Source organism: Borostomias antarcticus (genome assembly GCF_949987555.1).
Source record: "Borostomias antarcticus genome assembly, chromosome: 17".
Classification (NCBI taxonomy): Eukaryota; Metazoa; Chordata; class Actinopteri; order Stomiiformes; family Stomiidae; genus Borostomias; species Borostomias antarcticus.
In genome coordinates, this window is record NC_140250.1 from 22,128,384 (window position 1) to 22,150,378 (window position 21,995).

The window sequence follows — 21,995 nt, forward strand, 5'->3', positions numbered from 1 at the left end:
CTAAAAATAAATCCAATCCTGCTTCAGTCTACTGCATCGGAATAACACTTTGTTGGTTTCACTTTAACAGAAGACACAAACAAAAGTACTGTATCTTTAATATTCAGTGTGCACAATTGAAGATCTCTGGTGTTAAGTAGGTTTTTGCAAATCAGCAGCTTTATTTCAGTGTCATACAGTGTACAGAGCTGTATAACAAAATGTTTGACAAACATTAGAAAGCAAACAACAGTAACGGAAAGAATTGAAATTAAACCGTTCAGCACACGAACAAGGAGGTAATGCTGATACTAAACCAACAACCCTAAACCAAGAGCCTGATAGGAAATAGAAAATTCTTATTTTCCATTTTTTATGTTTTTTTATTTTTTACATTTTGTACACTGTTGTATAAAAGGGAGTAGAAAGTGTAAAGTCAGGCTATGCGGCGGTCTCACGAATTGTCCCTTCTAGTTTCTTTGGGAGTAGCTCTCTCCTCTCATCAATGTTGATGACTGGCTTCCGGCAGTTCTGGCCGTCAAGGTACATCTTTGCATACACTGGGTTGGAGTAGTTCATTGGCTGTGTATGAGAAAAATTGCGTTAGACGTTTGATAAAAGCATAACCTATTCTCACAGTTAACATCCTCAATGACGTGTCGTTGAATTACAACTAATACAGTACCCATAGTTTACTACGGGAAGTACAAAATCAGTACTTCGTTAACTAAGAAAGCAGCATGAGGATCAGTAGCATGAGCTATAGTGCAGTAGCAAGAAAGATTGAAGGAGGTAGTTCATGCACATTAGTAAAATTTGACTTAGAACGTGTTTTACTTTACAATTCTCCCCAGGCGGTCAACTGCTCAAAACTGCAAATGGTTTTACAGTGGGTCCAGGGAGCTACAGTACAATACACTAGGCAACATGGAGAAGGGTTGGATGATTCACCTGTCCAGGTATAACCTCCTTAGGCACAGTATGTATGCCCAGGGTGCGAGGGTCACTGGATTTCACACACCAGCCCTGCAACACACAATGTCTGCCATTGCTCACTATGTTCATAAGGCCGACTGATCTTCAGGCAACAGCTCATTGCCACAAATGGAAATGAATGTCCTATATTAATTAATTTGCTCATCCATCCAAATATAAAACTCAAATGGGTTCAAAATGTACGATGTGACCTTTGTTCATTCAGTTTTTGCTGTGCAACTGATCTTCAGAAACAGCATGGGTGCCAACTCACAGCATGGATGCCAACTCTCAACATATGGCTATAGACCACCATTAAAAACAATCTGCCTTGAACATTCATCCATCCAGTCATTCAAAGTGAATAAGTCGAAGTTTAGAAGGGTTAGCTAGTTGAGATTCCAGTCACTGTTTTACTGTAGATGAAAACAGATCGAGGCGTTGCTGACAATAGCAGATGTCAAAGTTGGCAGGGCAAGAAGCAATAGCGTTAGGGTTGAATCCGCAACAGGCAGGACAGATAACAAGATCAGTAAAGCTGTTATGATTTATTTGACATGCTGAGTGTTAGTGCAGTGTTGAGACCTGTCGGGAATAAATCAACAACAAATACTGTAAAATGTCCCCTTGGTACAGAGAATCTGAATGAATCCAAATCTCCATAAACTGTCCATGGGTTTATACTCCGTCTGCCAATGGAGCTACACACCTGAAAACCCATCTACATCAAATCACACTATAGACAGAGAGCAACACACAGGAGAGGACTCCGAACCTGATCCTCTGATAATGACCTTGCAATCAAAGGGATCACCGAGTTTAATGATTTAGCTTGATTTATGTTAACAGGTGTTAAGTAATATAAAGTATTAATACTTGGCCAGCTGTGAAGTAAATATAAAGTTAACAAGTGTCATTATTTTTTTTATTATTAATTTATGTATTTTTAACCTTTATTTAGCCAGGTAAAGAAGCTTGAGGTCAAAGAACTCTTTTTCGAGCAACACCTATTATACACACATAGAATAATCATAGCAATCATGACATTGTTTCCTGGACAAAGATTAAGCCCATTTCAATACAATGGTCAGCCCTACAGATATGTTATCTCAGCCGTATGTTCCCTCACAGAGGTTTTTTCTATTCTAAATTAGGCCCTGTTCCCTCAGATCAGTACCTCCGCCAATTAGGTACATTTTTCACCCGTCTCTGTGTCTGTTGCTACATTAGATATGGGCATATTTGCCAAAAGGGGGCGTGGCAACGGGCATGGCATGTCACAAAAAGGCACATAACTGATATCTAAAAAAGTTATGGACGGATCTACACTGAACTTTATGGACAAGTTTGTCATGGGCCAAGAAAGAACCGATTAAATTGTTACTCCAAATTGGTCAAAAGGGAGCGTGGCCTATCGCAAGAAGGTGCATAAATTATGAATGGATTCACATAACATGGGGGAAGGAACATCTGATTAACTTTCTACTCTAATTGACCAAAAAGGGAACACTGCAGTGGGTGTGGTCTATCACCAAAATGTTCATAACATCTGACCGTGTTCACATAATGCCACACAACTTTGACATGAGGTTTGTGATGGGGGGGGGCAATGAACGTCCTTCATAAACAAACCTTGTGAGGGTCCAGTGTGAAGTTAGGCCGCAGCAGGCTGCCCGCATCTGCGTGGTTGTCGTGATCGACCTCGTACATGTTGTATGAGGGGTTACCAATCTCCACGTTTAACCCTCCGTTCGTCATGGGCTGCCTCTGCACTCGTTTGCCTCTGGGAAAAGAGCACATGCAGCCCGTTTCATCATACAACGCCGTCTGTGTCGTTATGCTAACAGCCGGCACCTGGGCCGATGTCAACTTCAAAGGAACTTAGCTCGCGGTAACATCAAACTGACTGCGGCTAACTGTGATTGCGCGGACACGCCTGAGAGTGAATCGCAGACAAATTCATATTTTTTAACCGGAAAATCCATAATGTAGTTGTAGTCGACTTCTAACATGAACATGGTGAGTGACTCAGACTCCCTGCTTACCTCTGTCTCCGTCTGCAGATGAAAACGCCAGCTACCACCATGGTGATCAAGATGACCAGCAGGACTAGAGGCACGATGATGGCAATACTCCCTGAGGTACAGAGAGAGAGAGGAGACACATGGGGAGCGCGGTGTGGACAGAGACAGAGAGGAAATGCAGCTGTGTTAGTATTGTCACCGTTATCCCCTTCATCTTTTTCATGCGAGCAGACTCGGCTTGGAATTCATCAAACCTGAATTTCGGCAAGCGTCCAACGGTTTGGTTCTATGACAGGGGGTCCTTTGAGGTAGCGAGAAAACCTCCTACCTCTAACGATTACCTTTTGTTATGAGCAGTCAGTTATAAATTGTGTTTTGTATGCCCTGCAGAAACATGGCTAAGGTGAGTGTGGCTGATGCTTCTGTATCCCATGCACCCATATTGCATTACAGTGATGAGAGGAAAAAACAGCTTTAGGCATGTGCAATTGTACAAGAGAAAAAATCCTCTGGTCATAAACATAGACAGGGCTAACCTACAGAAACATGATGCAACTCAAGAACATATGTGGATAATTTTACTGACAGTTGAACACCTCGGCCTTCTGCAGGCCTACTCACCTCCTGTGGTGTTGTCTGATCTGCTGCTCTTTGGGGCAGGCCTTTCACACTGTGTTCCCGCCCAATTAGCTGAACACCTGGGGAAAGCCAGTCATAGGAGCTGAATTAAACATGGCCCAAAAAGAACTAAAATATATATAAGACATAAGATATATATATATATATATCTATATATATATATCTATATATATATATGTATATGTAATACTGTAATAATGTAAAGAGTGTAGCCTATATACTAACATATCACGACGAGAAGATAAACACATTGAGAGAATTAACATGTTAAATATCCAGTATAGAAGACGGCGAGAAAACAAGGAGTCAGCTCATTTGCTTTTGGATGGGGTCCAATGGGAGTGATGCATGATCCTAGTTAGAGGTGGTTTACAATTTGGCATGATTGACGTAGATGTCTCTTGACAGCTCCAACTGGAGGATGATCGAATGAAATTCGACTAAATGACATGCACGCCCAAGAATCAGTACACTGACCGGGCTGTAACAAATAAGAACTCGTCCCCTACAGTATAGACAGGAAATGAATCATCATCCATAGACATAAACATAAAGCCAAGGACCATAATGAATTGCAGTGGAAAAAACAGGCGGCGGGTTCAAAGTATTGTTCTGAGGCGGATGAATTATGGGAACGATGATTGGAAAAAGAACATGAAAAGACTTCAGTGGAAGCCAAGTGGCAAACGGCCGTTAACCTAATGCAAATGCGATCGCTGAGACCTCACAGCCACTTAATTCAAAATCTATCCGCTGCTAAATCCTGATCACCTCCATACAGTATATGATCCTGTTTCTCCAACATTGCAAAATGAAGCCATCATGCACTGGTCACAGGTCACTTAAGAGTATGACCACGGGTCACTTATGACCCCAGGTCACAATCACGAACACTGTCACTTTCGATGTCAACCCCCTGAAGGTGTGTCAATATCGGTATGGGTCTGTGTATGGATGGGTAGGTTGCAGGGCGGTAAAAAGCGGTGTGCAGATGATAAAGGTGATATAAACCACATACACTCACTGGGGCCGACATGGAGCCAGATGACGAGGAGGTGGGAGTGGTAGTGAGCAGACCTGGGTCCGAATACAATTGAAAATCTTTTCGATTACTATAGCGTTTGCTTGAGTCTGCCCGGAGTACCAGGTGGGTGGGGTTTGCATTTTTGGGAACAGCCCATTGGTTCCATTGAGCCAGACAAAAACAATCAAGCACAGATAAGTAATTGAAATCATTTCAAATGGTATTTGGACCCAGGTCTGGTAGTGGGAGGGGAGGGTGGTTCTGCGGGGAGCTGGAGAGGTGAGGGACCTACTTGCAGCGTGGTTTGTTAAGGGCAGTGATAGTGCACATCCCCTCATTCTGACAGAAGTAATCACATGGGTTGGCCAGCTCGTCACAACGTTGGTTCTTGAACCCAGACGAGCAGCTGGAAAACATTGTGGTGTAGGGAAAGATCATGGGGCCAGAGAAGGAATGTGCAGGACGAAAGCCTTCCGCAATGCTGAGAAGTTACATAATTTGTTCACGGGACATATCAGTGGTTGGATATACTGTAGATTGCCACACTGTAAGTTTGCCCAAAGTCCAAAGAAAATGAATATTTAAATTATTTTGGTATCATTTCACATTAAGGCTTCAGTTACTACTGTGTTATTAGAGCCATTAGAATTGCCACACATTTTGATGGTCAAAAATGTCCCATCAGTCAAATGGAGTAGCTGTTGGAGGGAAATAAATCAAATTGTTTGCCTCTTACAGGTGTGTTGCCAACTTCAATGATTGGAAAAAGGAATGTGATGACAATAAAAAGAGAAAACAATCTGAAGAAGAAGAATCTTTCTGTTTTTAGTGTACAGTTGTGTGTGAGAATTGTACTAATGTCTTGGCTACTTTCTGTTTATACTACACCAAATACCCTACTGGTCATGCTTACTGATCATCTGCATGGCATTGATGAGTTTTTAGCAGTTATCTACAAATTAGCATTTCAAAGCCTATAGAGGCTTCAGCAGAGAGTTGGTGAGGTATCAATTTACTCTTTTATAGTTTAAGGTCAAACATTATGATTTCTTGACACAGACGTATCCATCATCCCGCATAATCTCGATACCTTGGAGCCAGTGAATAAACCACATTATCAAGATCTGTTAACCTCATGGAATGCAGATGGGATCATTTGCATAGAAATTGATTCTATCCCTTGAATTGTGCCAGTCATGGCCCAAATAGAATTTCATTCTAACTACAATGGACAATTGGTCTTAAAAGGGAAAAAAGCAACAAGATCCTTTTTTCAGATGGATTTCCAATTTTCTCTGTAGCAAACTCTTTAACCCCACCTTATAATAGTGAGCCAAAATTAATCTTTATGGACGGCATGGACCTTAGAGAACTCTCCCTTGTCGATGATTCCCTCATGTCTGCCAACCAAGGTATTGCCCTCTACAACTGACTTCCACTGAAAGCTTGTGTGACACATTCTTCTGGCCAGCACTGGGGATCAAAATCAATGCAGACTTCTAAAACCTACTTTTTAAAAGATAGGCCTGACATGAACCCATAACTGTAAAAAAAAAAGAATGGCTGTGATATCCTCTCAGCGGTAATGCTTGGGAAGTTGGAATCCACAGTATGTCTACTTCAGATTTCCCATGATATCTCATGTAGTGCTGTTTTTACCCATCAGACACTCAGTTCTATTTCCAAAAGCTCTTGACTACTTTAAACCTCCAGGTACCATAAACTCTGGCACTCATTGTGTCAAAGTGTTATACCACATACTGTGACATGGCCTACGATCCCTCTTCTGTCATTCATTCTAATTTCTTCTCTAGAATCAATCACAGGCATAATATTCCATGATGACTTGCTTCAGCTGCCTGCCAGTGTGGAACATAAGACCTGTATTTGAATAGAAAGATCCAGAACACAGAACATTGCGTTTGCTTTCCCCATGCCTGTTATAGAATGACTTACTGACAGAAGGGCAGGTTGGTGTCTGGGTCCAAGTGACAGGTGCCTCCGTTGTAGCAGTAGCCGTCACACAGCTGACAGCTGGGTGCTATTCTGCCATTAGTGCAGCTGTAGAGGTGAACAGATGATATAAAGTTCCTCTCTTGGGAAAGACTAACAATGTTTTCAGCAATTCTCATGAAATGCTTCAAAATTGCTCCTGTGGCGCAAGCCTGCTGTCAACAATTTTGAGTTCAAGGACATTCATGGCATTCATTTTTCACAATAAGATGAGTACGGCTTGAATTAAATAACAGCTTATTTCATACTTTTGCAGGACAAAAAAACACAGTTAAAATGCTAACAACTCACTTGCAGGCCACATCTCCTGTCTCATCGTTGATAAGACAAGGTGCTCCGTGACATCTCAGACACTTGTCCATTTCACACTTATTCCCTTCAAAGTTGGCTGGACACACACACTCAACATGGCCACCGCTGGACAATGTGCAGGCTTTGGAGTTCACGCAGTAGTGATGGCAGATGTCTGTCATACAGAGAGACAAAGACAAGTGGTGGTGAGAGACAGAGACAGAGAGAGAGGAGGGGAGAGAGACCGAGAGGAAGGGGGGAGAGAGAGAGGGAGAGAGAGAGAGAGAGAGAGAGAGAGAGAGAGAGAGAGAGAGAGAGGTGGGGGTTGCATTTGTGTTTAATGGGGAATTGAAGCATAGTTTTAGCTGGTTTGATTGGAATTTTACAGGGCTTTAATGAGACTTAATTATCCATATCAAATGGCATATCATCCAGAGATGAAAATGTATCACCCCTTGGGCACACAACAGAAATGCACTAATGCTGCACTGGTGAAATAGTTTCCCCACAATTCAAAATAGAAAAGCCGACATGAATGAAGGGAATATTTTATCAGCTCAGCACAGAAACAGCCAACGGTTATTTAGAGCAGCATTTAATATCCCTCGATAGGCTAAATGAGGAAAATGTGATATTTGAAAAAACTATAATATTTAAATGCCCTTTCAAGTAAAACAGATTAATGTGTTGTTCTTTTCGTTTGTTGGAGACCTTAAAGGAGTAGTAAAGGGAAAATGCATGTTTAGCCCTGTTTTAAGGTTACTTATGATCATATACAATGGTTCAGATCAAAACGTTGACAAAACTAGCATGATAATTGCTCTACCACGTTTAGGTCATACAATGGATGTGGGTGGGCACCTTGAAAAATCATTCAAAAACATGTTAAACTCTCGATTTCAAAGACGAGAAGCTCACCGAGGGGGTAATTGGTGTACGTTGGTGTTCTGACATCAAATTCGCCACAAAGTATGAATCCTGAAGGGTTTTATTGATCATTTCATGAAATCCATTGACGTATTGAAGCGACCGTTGTAGATGTGTAGATCAATCCGCAGAGTGGATTCAGGAAGCGGAACTACTTACGGTAGCTATTGTTATTATTTATGTTGCTAGGCTACCTAGTTTGCGGAAGTTTACACACATATGTGCTGCGACTAAATAGTTCTATGCTAAATATTTTAAAAAGCCTTTCCAGATGAACTAGAATCTTACTTTATGGCGAATTATATTTTAGAACGCCAACTAACACCTCGGTTTCTTGTCTTTGAAATTGAGAGTTTAACATGTTTTTTGAATGATTTTTCAAGGTGCCCACCCACATCCAGTGTATGACCAAAACGGTGGTAGAGCAATTATCAGACTTTCTTAAAAGTGCTGGTTTTGTCAACGTTTTGATGTGAACCATTGTATACAGTATGATCATAAGTAACCTTAAAACAGGTCTAAACATGCATTTTCCCTTTACTACTCCTTTAAATAACAGTAGAGAAACAGACAGAATGTAAATCCATGTATACAGTACAGTATGTCCAGTCATCTACAGTCCAGTACAGGACACTGTCTACACTTTGGTGAGTGTGGTAAAGCTAATAGGCTAGTGGTGGATGTCTAAAGGTCAGATCCATGCTTGAAGATTGGTTTTGTAGCCTGTGGATTGTTGATTGGACTTACGGTGAAGACAGCGATCTCCGGTGTATTCTGCCATGCAGCGACACACAGGCTGGTTCCCCTTGCTAACATCACAGGTTCCGCCATTAAGACAGTAGTTGTCACAAACCCGCTTCTCACAGAATGGACCTGTGAACCCTATTGGACAGCGACATGTGGGCTTCCCTGTGAAAGGACAGCGAGAGAAAGAGAGAGAGGACATGAGTGATGAGTTCCAAACGTTCATATATTTAACCGCAGCTGTATTTGTTGAGTAAAAATCTTAAGAAAAGCCAACATGGTTCTTAATTACTCCATGTCTCCAGAGGTCAGATAGACCTACAGTAACTAAATGGTTCCTATCTTCTTAATTGATTACCGTGGGTGCCTCCAGTCTCTCTCCATCAACTAACTGGGCACTTGAGGAAAACCATTTGACAGTAAGCTCTCCCAAGCCCTTCTCGTTCTCCATCATTCGTCTGGAGCTATACTTTCCTGCTGGGGGATATGCACTCAGCCTGGCGAAACCTCTTTACTTTATGAAAAACCAGTCAGTCGAAAAGCATGAAAGAGCAGACAGTGTTCTCAATGCCCAGAAGCGGAACGGATATTGCATCACTTTTTTTTTGACCCTCTTCAACTGCACAAACGGAGGTACTATTCATCAAAGAACACAGCAGCACAACACTGGGCTTAGCTGTTGAGCAAAGCACAAATTAAGACTGATAGTGAACAATGAAGATCTTGTCTCCACTAATTCAATATCATATCCCCGCTGGAGCACTCCCACTGTTTAAATCTCATATTATATCACAATCTTGCAGACAGCATGTGTTATTACCTTCAACCAACAGGTGTCTGGTGTGACCAGTCATCTAGCTTACAAGTGAAATACAATACAAGAGAGCAGAAAAGGCTAAAGGCTGTTTTATACTTCTGCGTAAACGGACAGCGCACAGACGCAAAGGCTAATGTCACAACGCGACAAGCTGCACAGAGCCCGCGGAGGTTTGATTGGGCTTCAGAGCACGAGGGCGGGGTTTCCACTCATACATGTACTGTACATACACATCCGTTTTCTTGTAAACAGGCAAGCCCCGGCAAATATGGATCAATTCAAGGAGATGCTAGCGGAGCAAGTTTGTAAATACCAGCACCTGTACAATGCAAGCTCGAAGGACTATAAAAAAAGAAACGTGTCTTTTAATTCATGGTGGGAAATTGCTGAGGTACTTACAGTAAGGCTGATGTGAATGAGTAGCCTAATAAGTGGAAAAAAAACCACATCTGTGACAGAGTTGTACGAATGAAAAAAAAGATGTCCATGTCCAAAAAGAGTGGCAGTGCAGGGGGGGGGGAAGATCCCAGCATTTTACACAATGCTGTCGTGGCTGCTGCCTTTCAGAAAGCATAGAGAGACGGACAGCAACAGGAACATGGCGTGCGCAACCGGCCGCTGTACCATGAATGACTAGCACGCGCGAGGTGACGCACAGAACGCACACACGCGTCCACGCAGAGGCATAAAACAAGCTGCTTGCAGGAGGCTAACCAAAAAATACTGTACTTGTTCCCTATTAACAAGATATGCTGTTATAACTGGACTTTTCTTAGTGGGACTGATTTACTTAACCTGACGCACCAGATGGTTGTTCCACTCAAGCATCTGGGAAGGCTTTGTTAGAAACTGTTTGGAAGAGGGTAGGCATTACTTGGCAGGGCACCTTTGGGCAAAACTACTTGGCAGGTGATTGTTATTGTTATCTTATATTATCTTATCATCTGTCTATCACGGCTAACTTCATCCAATCAGATCAACAACCCATATATCTCGCTGTCATCACACATAAACCCCAATCGTAGCTGCCTCATAGAATATTGATTGGCTAGACCGTTTTCTGATCGGGCCAAACAGATCTCTATCAAGCTTTGCAGCCACCACATATCTCTCAACACATTTACACCTCAGATATAGCAATATCATCCAGGAATCGGCTCAGTTCAAGAATCCTGTGAATGCATTCTTCACCGGCACAAGTTTCTTCACAAGGGGCATATGCTATTGTTCTGTGCAGGAACCGATAATGTTACTTGCTTGAATGAAGATCTATCCTTGCTGGATCTTAAACATTGAAATACAAAGCCACAGACCTGTCTATATTTGTGTGAATGGAATCCACAGTCAAAACAGGAGCGAGAATGGCTTTGATTCTCATCATCCTTTCTCAAGGTGTTCAAATAAATGAAGCCACTTCAGATACCATAGGGAAAACTACAAACCATCGCTGATGCCACATCAAACTTTTCAGATAGTTTCTCTTGTAGAGCCATACAGTTCATCACTTCTAAGGCACTCTATTTTTTCATCCACTATTCACATTGTGGATAATTGCCTTGATGCAAGTGTGTTTCAAGTCTGTTTTTACCACATTCATAGAAGTACGAAGGAGATGGAAAAAGAGCATCAAACTAGTAATGTGACTCACAAGTCCATCTGGCTAAAATGTCTTTAGTCTTATGGCATACAGTATGCCTTTGGCATCAATGAGAAAGAATCAATCACTAAGGCAGGGCTGTCTTTGAAAGAAGGACAGTCAGAGTACCTCTGACGAGGGCTTTCCAGACGAAACGCATCAACATTACCAACTGGCCATAATAAATGGTGAATGAGAATTTTTTGTCTTTGTGCTTCAATCATCATGTGCTGCTCTGCCTGTCCTTTTTTCAAAGACAGCCCTGTCTTAATATATTCCATTTTTGAGTCCAGCACTGTACTCTACAAGGTTTTTTGAAAAGCGTGCCCTACCTCCAACCTACTAATAATCAATCATTGTTATGAGAAAATTTTATGCTTATCTCTTTTAAAATATATTATAGACTCCTACTTCCTAATTGTTCTCCAAAACATTTAACCAAAGTCCTAACTTGATATTCTAACTCTATAACTCTAACAATTTATATTATAACGTGTGCCATGGGCAAAACACAGCATTCACGGTGGAGAGAAGACTCACCGAGCGATGAGCCCATGCAGGTGCCTCCGTTCAGGCAGTAGTCTGTACAGTGGTTGACCTCACATCGCTCTCCAGAGAAGTCAGGCCAGCAGTAGCACCGCCAGTCTCCCTTCTCGTTGACCACGCAGCGCCCACCGTTCTCGCAGGGAGGTCGACAGAGCTCACCTTAAACAGAGTAGGGCACAGGCTGTGAAATATACTACTGAAATATCTATTATGAACGTTTATCAGAATACATTGAATACTGTGCTTTGGAAGTACAGTATTATGATCCCCTAAAACATGATTTCCTTGTGCCAACCATTGAGGAAAGATGATGTGAACAATGAAACAAAAGTCATGCTATCACTGATATGTATTTATTTATGTATTTATGAATTATATTAACTTTATTTGAGATGCTTTCCCTCTACTCTGAGTATTATGGTATTTTTGCTCCAATCATACAAATTTTGGCCCCTCCTGCAAATTCAGGCCCTGCTAGTTCTCATCCTAGACATTTGTACTATCCAAGCTGCAGCTGGATCATACAACTGTTGCCATCTTGTAGAGGTGGCACTACCACATGCTATAATGTCTGGAGACCTACCGGAGATGTTGACATCACTGCAGGTGCCATTGATCACTATTTTCCCCTCTGGACAGGTACACTTTGCACCCGTTGGGTTCAGCAGACACATGAAGTCACAGCTCATTCTCAAGCAGGGGTTGGAGGCTGTGGAGACATCACAAGGGGAATATCAGGTGGATTTGTATATTAAACACAACAAATTATTTAGCAGTTGTATGCCTCTTCCTGCCTTAGGCATTATTCTTCAACAGAGCAAAATCATACAATAAAAATAATTCTGAAGCAACAACACATTAATCGTTCACAGAATAAAGAGGAAATGGGCATTTACTTCATAACCTCTTATATAGTTAGAATTAACAAGTGGCATGGTCCATATTCTACGGTCTGGTCCATGAGGAATTGTTATGGCCTGCTAGTGAACCGAGCTTTGAAACATACAGCATGTCAGTTGCAGTATTGGGGGTTTCAATCAGACAAAACATTATAATTACAACAATTCTGTGGTTGGAGGTTGTGGAGATCACTGGTAGCAAAACAGTGGGATGCAGGGTTGTCAGTGTTTTGCTGAAAACATCAAACCTCACACTTGTTTTCTAGCTGCGCACAACATCCGCCCATATAGGGCCAGACTACTGAGTCATAGGGGAATGGCTACGATGCGCTTTAACTGGAAAACCCAAATCATGACTGATCTTTCTGACCATTCACAACCATTAACACCACTGAGGTAACAAATAGCAATTGCCAATTATGTTTCAAAGAGAAGCAGGGAGCCAGAGGGCAGGGGGGCACATAGGATCAGTTGGTCCGATCTGTTGGGATGTGATGGCTCCCTTTTGTCTTGCAGCCCACCTGAAAAACACTGAACTACCTCGACAACAGATTGTTTGTTGCGGCAGGAGGAGGACCTATTTATTCTTCAGTTATCTGCATTTCTCTTCATGATGGGGATGTGTGGGGCATATCAGGGAGCTAACACAGAGAGCCGTGTGCTGGAGGTCAAGATCTTGTTTGTTGCACTTGCTAAGCCATAAAGATCGCTGATGGCTGTTCAACTGGCCTGTTTAATACGCTTATCCAGACAATAATTATAACCTAGGCTATTTCATTGCATTTCCCCACAGTGCTTAGTATATTGACCCAACAAGCAGTTACATGAAAATGAAATAAAAAGCTTATAAAAATAAATACAAAGCGTTTACCATCTTGCTGTTTGTAGCGGTGTGAGATCAAGACGTTGGTAGGTTTCTCTAGACCTAGATGGAGAAACTCCAAAGGCTGCTTGCCAAACTTGTGGACCCTGAAGACTTCGTGTTTCAGCCCTGTTCCGTAGATGTAGTCTTCAAATAAGTCGATCCTATAAGGCTGAGATATTCCTGGAAACCCAGTAGAGAAAACAGTAGCAAATACAACCAGCATAAGATCGGGTGCTCACTGTTTTAGATTTAATGAGTTGTAACCCAAGGCAAGTGAGGAGCAAGCCTGTATTGTGTGTGGGCAGAAAGATAGACACCCATTGTTCAACAGCAGCTTGCTGTGGCTGGCTACCAACCCAATGTTATTGTAGCAATCTGTTGATAAAAATGTGGAGGAAATTAAAACGTCCATGTCAATAGTGTGTGCTTAGAGAGAGATGCTGTGCTTTGTTCTCCATTTGGTGTTACCGTGTCTGTCACTGATTGTCACCACTGGGTCTGAGCCATCCAATCTCATGCTCCCTATCTCGGAGAGCTCAGGATCAGCCCAATATAAACGTTGGTTGAAGTAATCGATTGCCAGGCCTAGGGGAGGATGAGAGGAAAAGATTTATTTGCCTTATGAGTTGTACAAAGATCAATATGGACGCCTCCATTCCTGGAGGCCCTCGGCAACAGCCTTCTTGAAATATTTGAACACAATTGCATGGATTGCGCTGTCAAAACTCATACATCGGCCCCTGCACAAATTGCATGAGTAGACAGTTATATTATTAATCTCCTTTAGGTATGTCACTTTCAACACAGTGAAATAATTGAGGAAGTCATCAGGGTTGGAATCACGTAATAACACCGCCATTTTTTTTTTTTCTCTGTTGTCCACTGACTTTTTCACGTTACTGTACGTCCTAGATTTCCCCTTTAACAAGCGACTCTCGTTTCTTCCTCTCGTGAGTTGCACTGGATAAATGATCGCGCTCCTAAGGCGATTAAATAGGTTTGCGTTTTTCCACTGATGATGAATCCCTCCTCCTGTGGTCGAGACAGTGCAATGAGTCCCGTGCATTAAAGGAGGCCAAACCATCTTTTAAAAAGTAGATCAGCCCTAAGTGTGTCCCCAAGGACACCACAACAGGTTTAGACTGCGCCACTGTCATTCCTTTACTGTTTCCGTGGCCTTATTTTCGAACAGCTCCACCCGCTACCATGTCTCAGTAAAATAATATGTGTAATATGTTATCCTGTGGGATATGTGGCATTGTGTAACATTATGGAGCTTTTCAATAATATTGTAAGTCAAATAAAATGTACAACAATGAGATGGTTATGTACCTGTGGGTCTCCTAAGGTTCTTCTCTAAAAGGACCCTACGCATGGACCCGTCCATGGCCGACTCCTCGATGTGAGAATGATCACCAATCACAGTCCAATACATCATCCTGGAGGGTGAAAAACACATTTCCTGTTGGATCTCCATGACATCCATATCCATATCCTCATGGATTACTTGAAAGGACTTGATGCAAAACAAAGTCTTAAGACTTGACAAATCACTTAAGGAAACAATATTGGACACAATTTTCCCCAAATTTTTCAGTCTAGACTGTTAGACAGTATAATGAGAGAATGTAAAATGGCAGTCTTACCCTCGTGCTGGGTTGACGGTAATGGCGTAAGGCTCTCCTGCGATGTCAGTTATCAGACGGGTGCAGTTTGGGCCCCTGATCTGACCCACATTTATAGAATACCTCAGCTTAGTCCAGTGGGCTGTGTAATAACTGAACCAGTGCATCCGAGAGTGGTCTGTCCAATAAATATTTCCTGTAATCCAGTCTGCAGACACATCCCTCGGTCTACGGAAGTCTGAACACTGTAATTGACAGAGGAACATTTTTATCAAGCCATTGCCCTATTGTTTAATCCTGTATTTTTTCTGTTATCTTACTGTCTACAGAAAAGTTTTTTCTATGCTTCATCAAATATTCTGTCTCCAATTCATGAATATCGTCTGAAGTTTATTTCTTTCTGTCTACAAGGGGTATTTAAATATTGGCTTCATTAATTCACACTGATCCATCTCTACATCTCGGAATAATAAGACCTCTGGCTGACTGAGAGATGTGCAATTTTTATTAAAACAATGGTTTGGTTTTTATCCACCTAATCAGTATCTAAAATGAGGGAAATTAATAGTCTGAGACATTCATTAAACTCTGCCAACGTCGAAGAGCTCCCTGCTGATAATTCAACACTCATTCTGCTCAAATACAATAACCAAGGCTCCAATTCATTAAGAACAGACAGGTCCATGTTTCTCTTGAAATAGGGCTACTCAACGGAGAGCCTTGGAATTGAAATATTCTACATCCATTGAATCACATCCAAACCATAAGAGCCTATCCACCCATCTTGGATATACTTACAATGTTTCCAACATTTGTTTTAGTTTGACTTCTGTCTAGGATTTCTTTGTAAAAAAGTCCACCAGGGTTAAACTGGGTAGCCCAGATAAACTTTTGCTGGTGAAACAGAGTATCCATCCCAATAATGCGGGCATTGTCCTCGATGCGAGTGAGTAGTTTGTGTCCATGGCTCTGGTTAAATGGATACACAAAACTTCGGATTTCAGTGTCATTAGCTATGTAGAGCACTCGATCCTCTGGTCCTGCCCGTTGAGTTAATAATATGCAAAAAAAATGAAAAGTGGCTAAATTCCATTTGGGGTTTTAGACAACAGTTTGACATCATTTCATTCACAAAATAGAATTATATAGAATGCAGTTAGCAGTTAAGTCATATCTAAACATTACATATCTTCACAAATGATGAAGCATCAAAACCAGCCGATTGACACAAGGCAATGTAATGAATAAAACATCAAATCCAATAGAAAACTATAGAAGTGTGTTTAGAAATACACATAAATAGAATAATATGCTTGCATTTAAATAATGCCATACTGTATGTAGTCAATTGGCTGGTCTTGTATACATAATCATATGTAATCATGGCTAAATATATAACTATCACTATCAAAAAATACATTGCAAAATGTAATATCCAAGTTGATAACAACTGATGTTTTACTATTAATATTGCTAAACAAGATAAGTGTAGGCTATACTGTATAATATTTAAAGGTATACTTAGTAGGATTTTCCTAAAAAATAAAGTAGAGAGTGATACAAAAATAATCCCTCTCGATCACTTAGGCCTCACTAGAAAGTGTGATGGTGTTTATCTGCAGAGGCCCCTCCATCTGGCTGTATTTTGTTGTTCACTCTTCTGGATGTTTCTGGATGTCAACCTTTGGCCTGTGGGGGTGGAGCTGGGGGGAGCTGGGGTGGGGGTATCCCTCAACCAATCAACTGTGGGTGGTTGAGCCTTCAATATATGAGTTGCCATATCCATGGAGACTGAAATCCAACTAAATCAAAGTGAGAAGCTAAGATAATGGCGGAGGCAGGACCTAAGATACCAAAATATAGTGTTTCAAAATGCCAAGCTGACAAAGCTTGTTCAAAAACTAGAGTGAATCTGGGGTTGGCATTCACCCGCTGGCGAACACAGAAGTAGAGGATGTGGATAAAGAGTGAAGTGGAGTTGGCTTGTTTTCTGTTAGTCGCTCTTACTCGCTAAATGCAAGGGGTTAGCTTTTGTTAGATAGCTGGCTAATGGGGTCGGCTCACCATTCCGAAACACCGCCATTCCGATCATTGACTTCCATTAATTCGGAGTGGCGGACCTTTTCACTGCTCAGAAAGGTGTCGCCATTCCGAAAGGATATGAGGGCCGCCATTCCGAACAGAATAGCGAACCTTCGGAATGGCGAGGTATATCTCCATTCCGACGATTTTGTCGGAATGGCAGTATTTCGGAATGGCGAGGTGTCGCCCTGGCTAATATTGATAGCTAGCCAGCCAGCTAAGTTAGCTAGTTAGGCTAGCTGGTGTCATGCCAATGTGTACTCCTGATACGATAAGGCTAGAAAGTGTTTACCCTCCAGTGTATTTCCCTTGAGCTATCAGATGATTTCTCCCGATAGATAGAAACTAGATAGAGGTTTCCCCCGATAGACCCGCCGAGCATGGGAGGGGAAGAACTCTATTTATTGCGGTGGTGTTTACCACTAATAGCGTTAGTTCTCGTCAGCTTGCTTGCCCTCGATAGTGTTTGTCAAGTCAAACAAATCAAAATGCTGCCAATATGGAGAATACTTTATTGTAGTCTACTTTGAATGGCTTTTTAACGAGCGTGCTGGCTTAGTGCTTAGGGGGAAAATCCTGTGTCTGTGGATCAATTGAGCTCTTTGGTGTTATAAGTATGTGGGACGTGATTCATTTCACACTGGCTTGCAGATGTTAGGCTGCAGATGGAAAAAATCTCTGACTTGGCAACTGCGGTCAGGGGGAGGAGCAGGGAAGGAGCAGGGAGGAGGGGCCACGTTTGAATGTTGTGTTTACAAAACACAACTGACAAATCCTACTAATGATACCTTTAAATACTAGATAAAATACAATTGTATTGACAAGATAGAAATAAAGAAGTTCTATATTGACTGAATGCACCTATAAGACACAATATGTTAAAATTATGAGTCCATACCTTTTGCTACACAGTTGCCATTGATTTCCTTGAAATTCCTGTCACAAGTACACTTATATGATCCTTTAGTGTTTGTACAATAATGTGTACATCTGTCAAACTCAAGACATTCATTGATTTCTAGAAAGAAAAGAGAGAAAGGTATTTTTGTCAGTTATATATATTAGCGCAGTGGACTGTAGTAGCTACTGAACTTTGGGCTAGGCTTATGTTTATGCTGTCATTGCAACTAGGATGATGAAAAGTAATTGTAATTAGGGATACACACACACAAAAAAGCATGTACTAGTTGCTATGATAACACAACATGTACAGTGTATGGAGCTGTCAGAAACAGGATTGTATGAACCTTATTTTTCCCACAGATAAGAAAGCACCGTTTCCCGTTACTAAAGAGGAAATTATCTCCAGTCATTTTCTCTACTCATTGCCCCTGCACAGAAGCAATATCCTACAAAGCAATAACTACAAGACAGGTCTACAACGAGTCAAGGTCCAGAGTTCAATTTATAATTGCATCTTTCTGAATTATGCTAAACTATCACTCAATCTATAATTATTCAACTTCACTGAAACTGAATTGCTTACAGTTATAGACACACATGTACTGGGTTTGTATTGGAAGGAAAGCAAGCCTATGTAAAGAAAACTAATGGATTTCTATTGATAGATACTGTACAAAGCCATATCTTTAATAGCTAATAACCAATATTATTGGGAGCGCCATTTTACAATAAGGTACCTAAATAATTGTAATTGAACTAAAGATGATGTTTTATACAATACCTTCACACTGGCCAGTCTTTGGGTTCCTCTTGAAGCCTGGTTTGCACTGACATATAGCATTTATGTTTGTTTGATTGCAAATTGCATCTTCTCCGCATGGATTTGTTGTCTTTACACATACATCTCCGTTAGAAACTACAATTTAAAGACAACACTGTGATTAGAACTTATTTGCATTGAATATGCTTGCTTTCATCTTAGAAATTTCTGTTGAGTATGGAAATCAAAAGGACATGTGTGTCCAATGAGAAAAAAACATTGTGTAGGCTACTGGATTATCAATCATGCATACAGTATGATGACATTGAAAGTGTTGATATAGCAGAGCCCTAACTGCAGCATGCCGCCCTGCATACCACCCCACTATGGTGCCATTTAATATGTTTGACTGAACTCCGGGATATCGATCTGTGTGTCATCATGCCAGATGCCCACATATTGCCACATACAGGTCTTGCAGTCCTGCTCATCCGAGCCCCCGTCTCCACAGTCGTTGAAAAGGTCGCACTGCAGCTGGGTGGGGATGCAACGCTGGTTACTGCAGGTGAACTCTGTCTTCCCACAGGGCCTGGGTCGCCCGGCCACCACCACTGCTCGGACACGCAGCAAAACCCAAGAGATGAGTGAGGACATAGCAAAGAGCATGAACACACTGTTAAAAGAACAAATGCTGCGCTGAGATATAAATGAAAACATACTCATGCAGTTTTGAAGATTCAAAGACCAATATGTTGTTTTGAGTCTCTATGCCCCCTCATACACAACAAGCTCAAATTCTGCAATAGCTGTGAACACGTATGCACAATAGAGTAGGCTACAAGCATTTTCAATTTGGCTGAATCTTCTCCTCTTGTGTCTAATTAGTGGTAATTAGTAGTAATTAATTAGTAAGAGCTGTGGTGCCACGGTGCCTTTGTGGACAACATCAGCAATGATCTTGTGGACATTTTTGTGGACCGACAGAGCGACTTAAAGTATAGAGCCACTGGTCGTAGCTTAAAAGTTTCACTTTTATGAAACATTTAAACCACATTATCTCCTTAGTCCAGCAGTTTTAAAATGGTTTTGAAGTCTAGACACATGGTGAAACTCAGAGCTGGTGGTGCAACCGTCAAGCACGCCCGCCTCCCGAGCGGGAGACCCGGGTTCCGATCCCGCCCCCGGGCCCGCTGAAACAGACGGGTAACACGAGCTCACCACACTCCTCCTCGTCAGAGTTATCACCGCAGTCGTCCACTTTGTTGCACACTTGATCCGGGCGCAGACACACGCGGTCGTTCCTGCAGCGATATGGCCTTGTGGGGGGGCAGGGAAGTTTGGCTGGGAGAAAGTCAAGAGCGCCGCACGTCAGTAAAGTCTGTTCTTAATCATTCAACCGGAGGGGAGCGAAAACCTATTTGAGCATTCAGAGTTGCAGATTCAGAGTTATAGACCAGAATTATTACCTTTTTGTGAAATGGTAAAGTAATGACTTATAAAATATCCATCAAACACCTTTGAGAAAGGTCTCGGAGGTAGCTGAAGGCGTCGTTTCAACTCACCACACATGTCTGAGTCCTCGTCTGAGTTATCTCCACAGTCGTCCTTGCCGTCACACACCCACATATGAAGCTTACACAATGTGTTGTTGCAAACAAACTCATCGGCGCGACAGAAGAAAGCCCCTGCAATTACACAAGCCAGCATTGTGATTTCTTTCATGCTGAGTTTTTTTTAATCTTCTTTCTTTTTATAAGTACTGCACATCTGATAACTCCCCCTCCAGCCTCCACCATTATAGATAATGTACATTGTAAAAGGATGTGTGCTAAGCCTAGTTTGCACAAACTATATGATTTGAATGGTAATGGACACTGTCGCCATGCGTGATAATGTCCCTGCATGCTGTGCCATTTTACTGTAAAAGCAATTAACTCCAAGGGTAATCTTTTCTTTCAGTGGACAGGCAATTGTTCATGCGAAAAGCTCATATGGGAAACATTATTACCATTCACACTCTCAGGTGGATACTTAATAGACATGGGAAGGGGAGCAACTTAAACAAAATCCCCTTCATAAAGAATAATTTTCATTGGTATGAAGTGTTTTTTACCCTGGCTGCAGTTCTCCTCGTCGCTGTGGTCAACACAGTCAAATATGTCATCACAGCGCCAACGCCACGGGACGCAGTGGGCACGGTTCAGGCACAAGAACTCATCCTCTCGGCATTCCTTCACACAGCCCATCTGTTGGCATGGAAACACAGTGAGGCGAAAAATAAATAAATAAGAAAAAGGTCCCGCTTGGTTGAAACGACCAGCACAACCACTGGGCGCCAGGGCTCATTGTTCTACCGATAACTCCTCTCAATGTCAGGCCGCGGAATTAACCACATCAGATGGTAGAGGCGTTAGTGAATGTAAATGTTTTCTAAACGCCAATCTCTCTGCTAAACGTTGTATAAACACCAACAAGATAGAAAGGCTATGCATGAATTAAGGGCCGAGCAGAACCAAACCCACCTCATCTGAGCCATCTAGACAGTTGTCTTGTCCGTCGCACCTCAGGCTAGCGGAGACGCACCCTCCGCTGGCACACACATACTCATTCAGCGAGCAGGAGGGGACCACTAAAACGCAAAACACATCAAACATGACACACGGCTGTATCCTCGCACGTCAACGCTATTAACGTGACCTTTCCATTCGAAAAGATGTACAGGTATAGCCCCCCCAAAAAATGTACCTGATTTGTTCTTTCAGTGTGAAGAACATGGACAGACTGAAAACATGTATTCTCCTTCTGACACAGTTTTGCTGGGCACAGAGCTATGTAGTCTGACTATGTCGTCTTCCCACGGACTGAAGCATGTTGTGTGCTACCCGCTGCTGAATGAAGTGCCTTAGAGCCTGAAAACTCATCCATCCAGCCAATCATCACCAGTGGGGATCCGGATGAGGTCATTCCAATGTAGACAACCGACAATACACTAGCAATAGGAGCTGCTATTTTTCCACAGGGACAGAACAGCTTTCTATTTAATAGCTTTGCTGCAGTTGTGTATGTTTTTTGGGTGCTCTTTGTAGTGCTGAAAGGAAATGTTTCATAGTAAACATCCAATTTGATGCACTAGTGCAAAGGGTCTGTTCAAAATGCCCTTTCCATGACATAGTTGTGTGTCCCCTTCCGTTATAGTATGATGTACAGGCTTGAACACATCTTGAGAGCAGATGCCATCTGCTGTAG

General features: G+C 42.0%; 1 protein-coding gene across 1 annotated transcript in view; it reads right to left on the bottom strand.

The window, feature by feature from the left end:
- Window positions 1–420: 420 nt before the first annotated feature.
- Window positions 421–21,995, bottom strand: part of lrp1bb (low density lipoprotein receptor-related protein 1Bb) — a gene marked incomplete at both ends in the record, with an annotated part of 163,069 nt that continues 141,494 nt past the window's right edge. Inside the window, 23 exons of the mRNA XM_084452101.1 lie at window positions 421–561; window positions 931–1,005; window positions 2,587–2,737; window positions 3,000–3,090; window positions 3,600–3,676; window positions 4,934–5,047; window positions 6,598–6,702; window positions 6,946–7,120; window positions 8,620–8,781; window positions 11,610–11,774; window positions 12,199–12,324; window positions 13,386–13,559; window positions 13,848–13,964; window positions 14,712–14,818; window positions 15,026–15,249; window positions 15,803–16,044; window positions 17,985–18,104; window positions 18,771–18,905; window positions 19,220–19,360; window positions 19,968–20,090; window positions 20,312–20,434; window positions 20,863–20,995; window positions 21,272–21,378. Coding sequence (XP_084308227.1) covers window positions 421–561; window positions 931–1,005; window positions 2,587–2,737; window positions 3,000–3,090; window positions 3,600–3,676; window positions 4,934–5,047; window positions 6,598–6,702; window positions 6,946–7,120; window positions 8,620–8,781; window positions 11,610–11,774; window positions 12,199–12,324; window positions 13,386–13,559; window positions 13,848–13,964; window positions 14,712–14,818; window positions 15,026–15,249; window positions 15,803–16,044; window positions 17,985–18,104; window positions 18,771–18,905; window positions 19,220–19,360; window positions 19,968–20,090; window positions 20,312–20,434; window positions 20,863–20,995; window positions 21,272–21,378 — 3,128 coding nt within the window. The remainder of the gene's footprint in view (window positions 562–930; window positions 1,006–2,586; window positions 2,738–2,999; window positions 3,091–3,599; window positions 3,677–4,933; window positions 5,048–6,597; window positions 6,703–6,945; window positions 7,121–8,619; window positions 8,782–11,609; window positions 11,775–12,198; window positions 12,325–13,385; window positions 13,560–13,847; window positions 13,965–14,711; window positions 14,819–15,025; window positions 15,250–15,802; window positions 16,045–17,984; window positions 18,105–18,770; window positions 18,906–19,219; window positions 19,361–19,967; window positions 20,091–20,311; window positions 20,435–20,862; window positions 20,996–21,271; window positions 21,379–21,995) is intronic.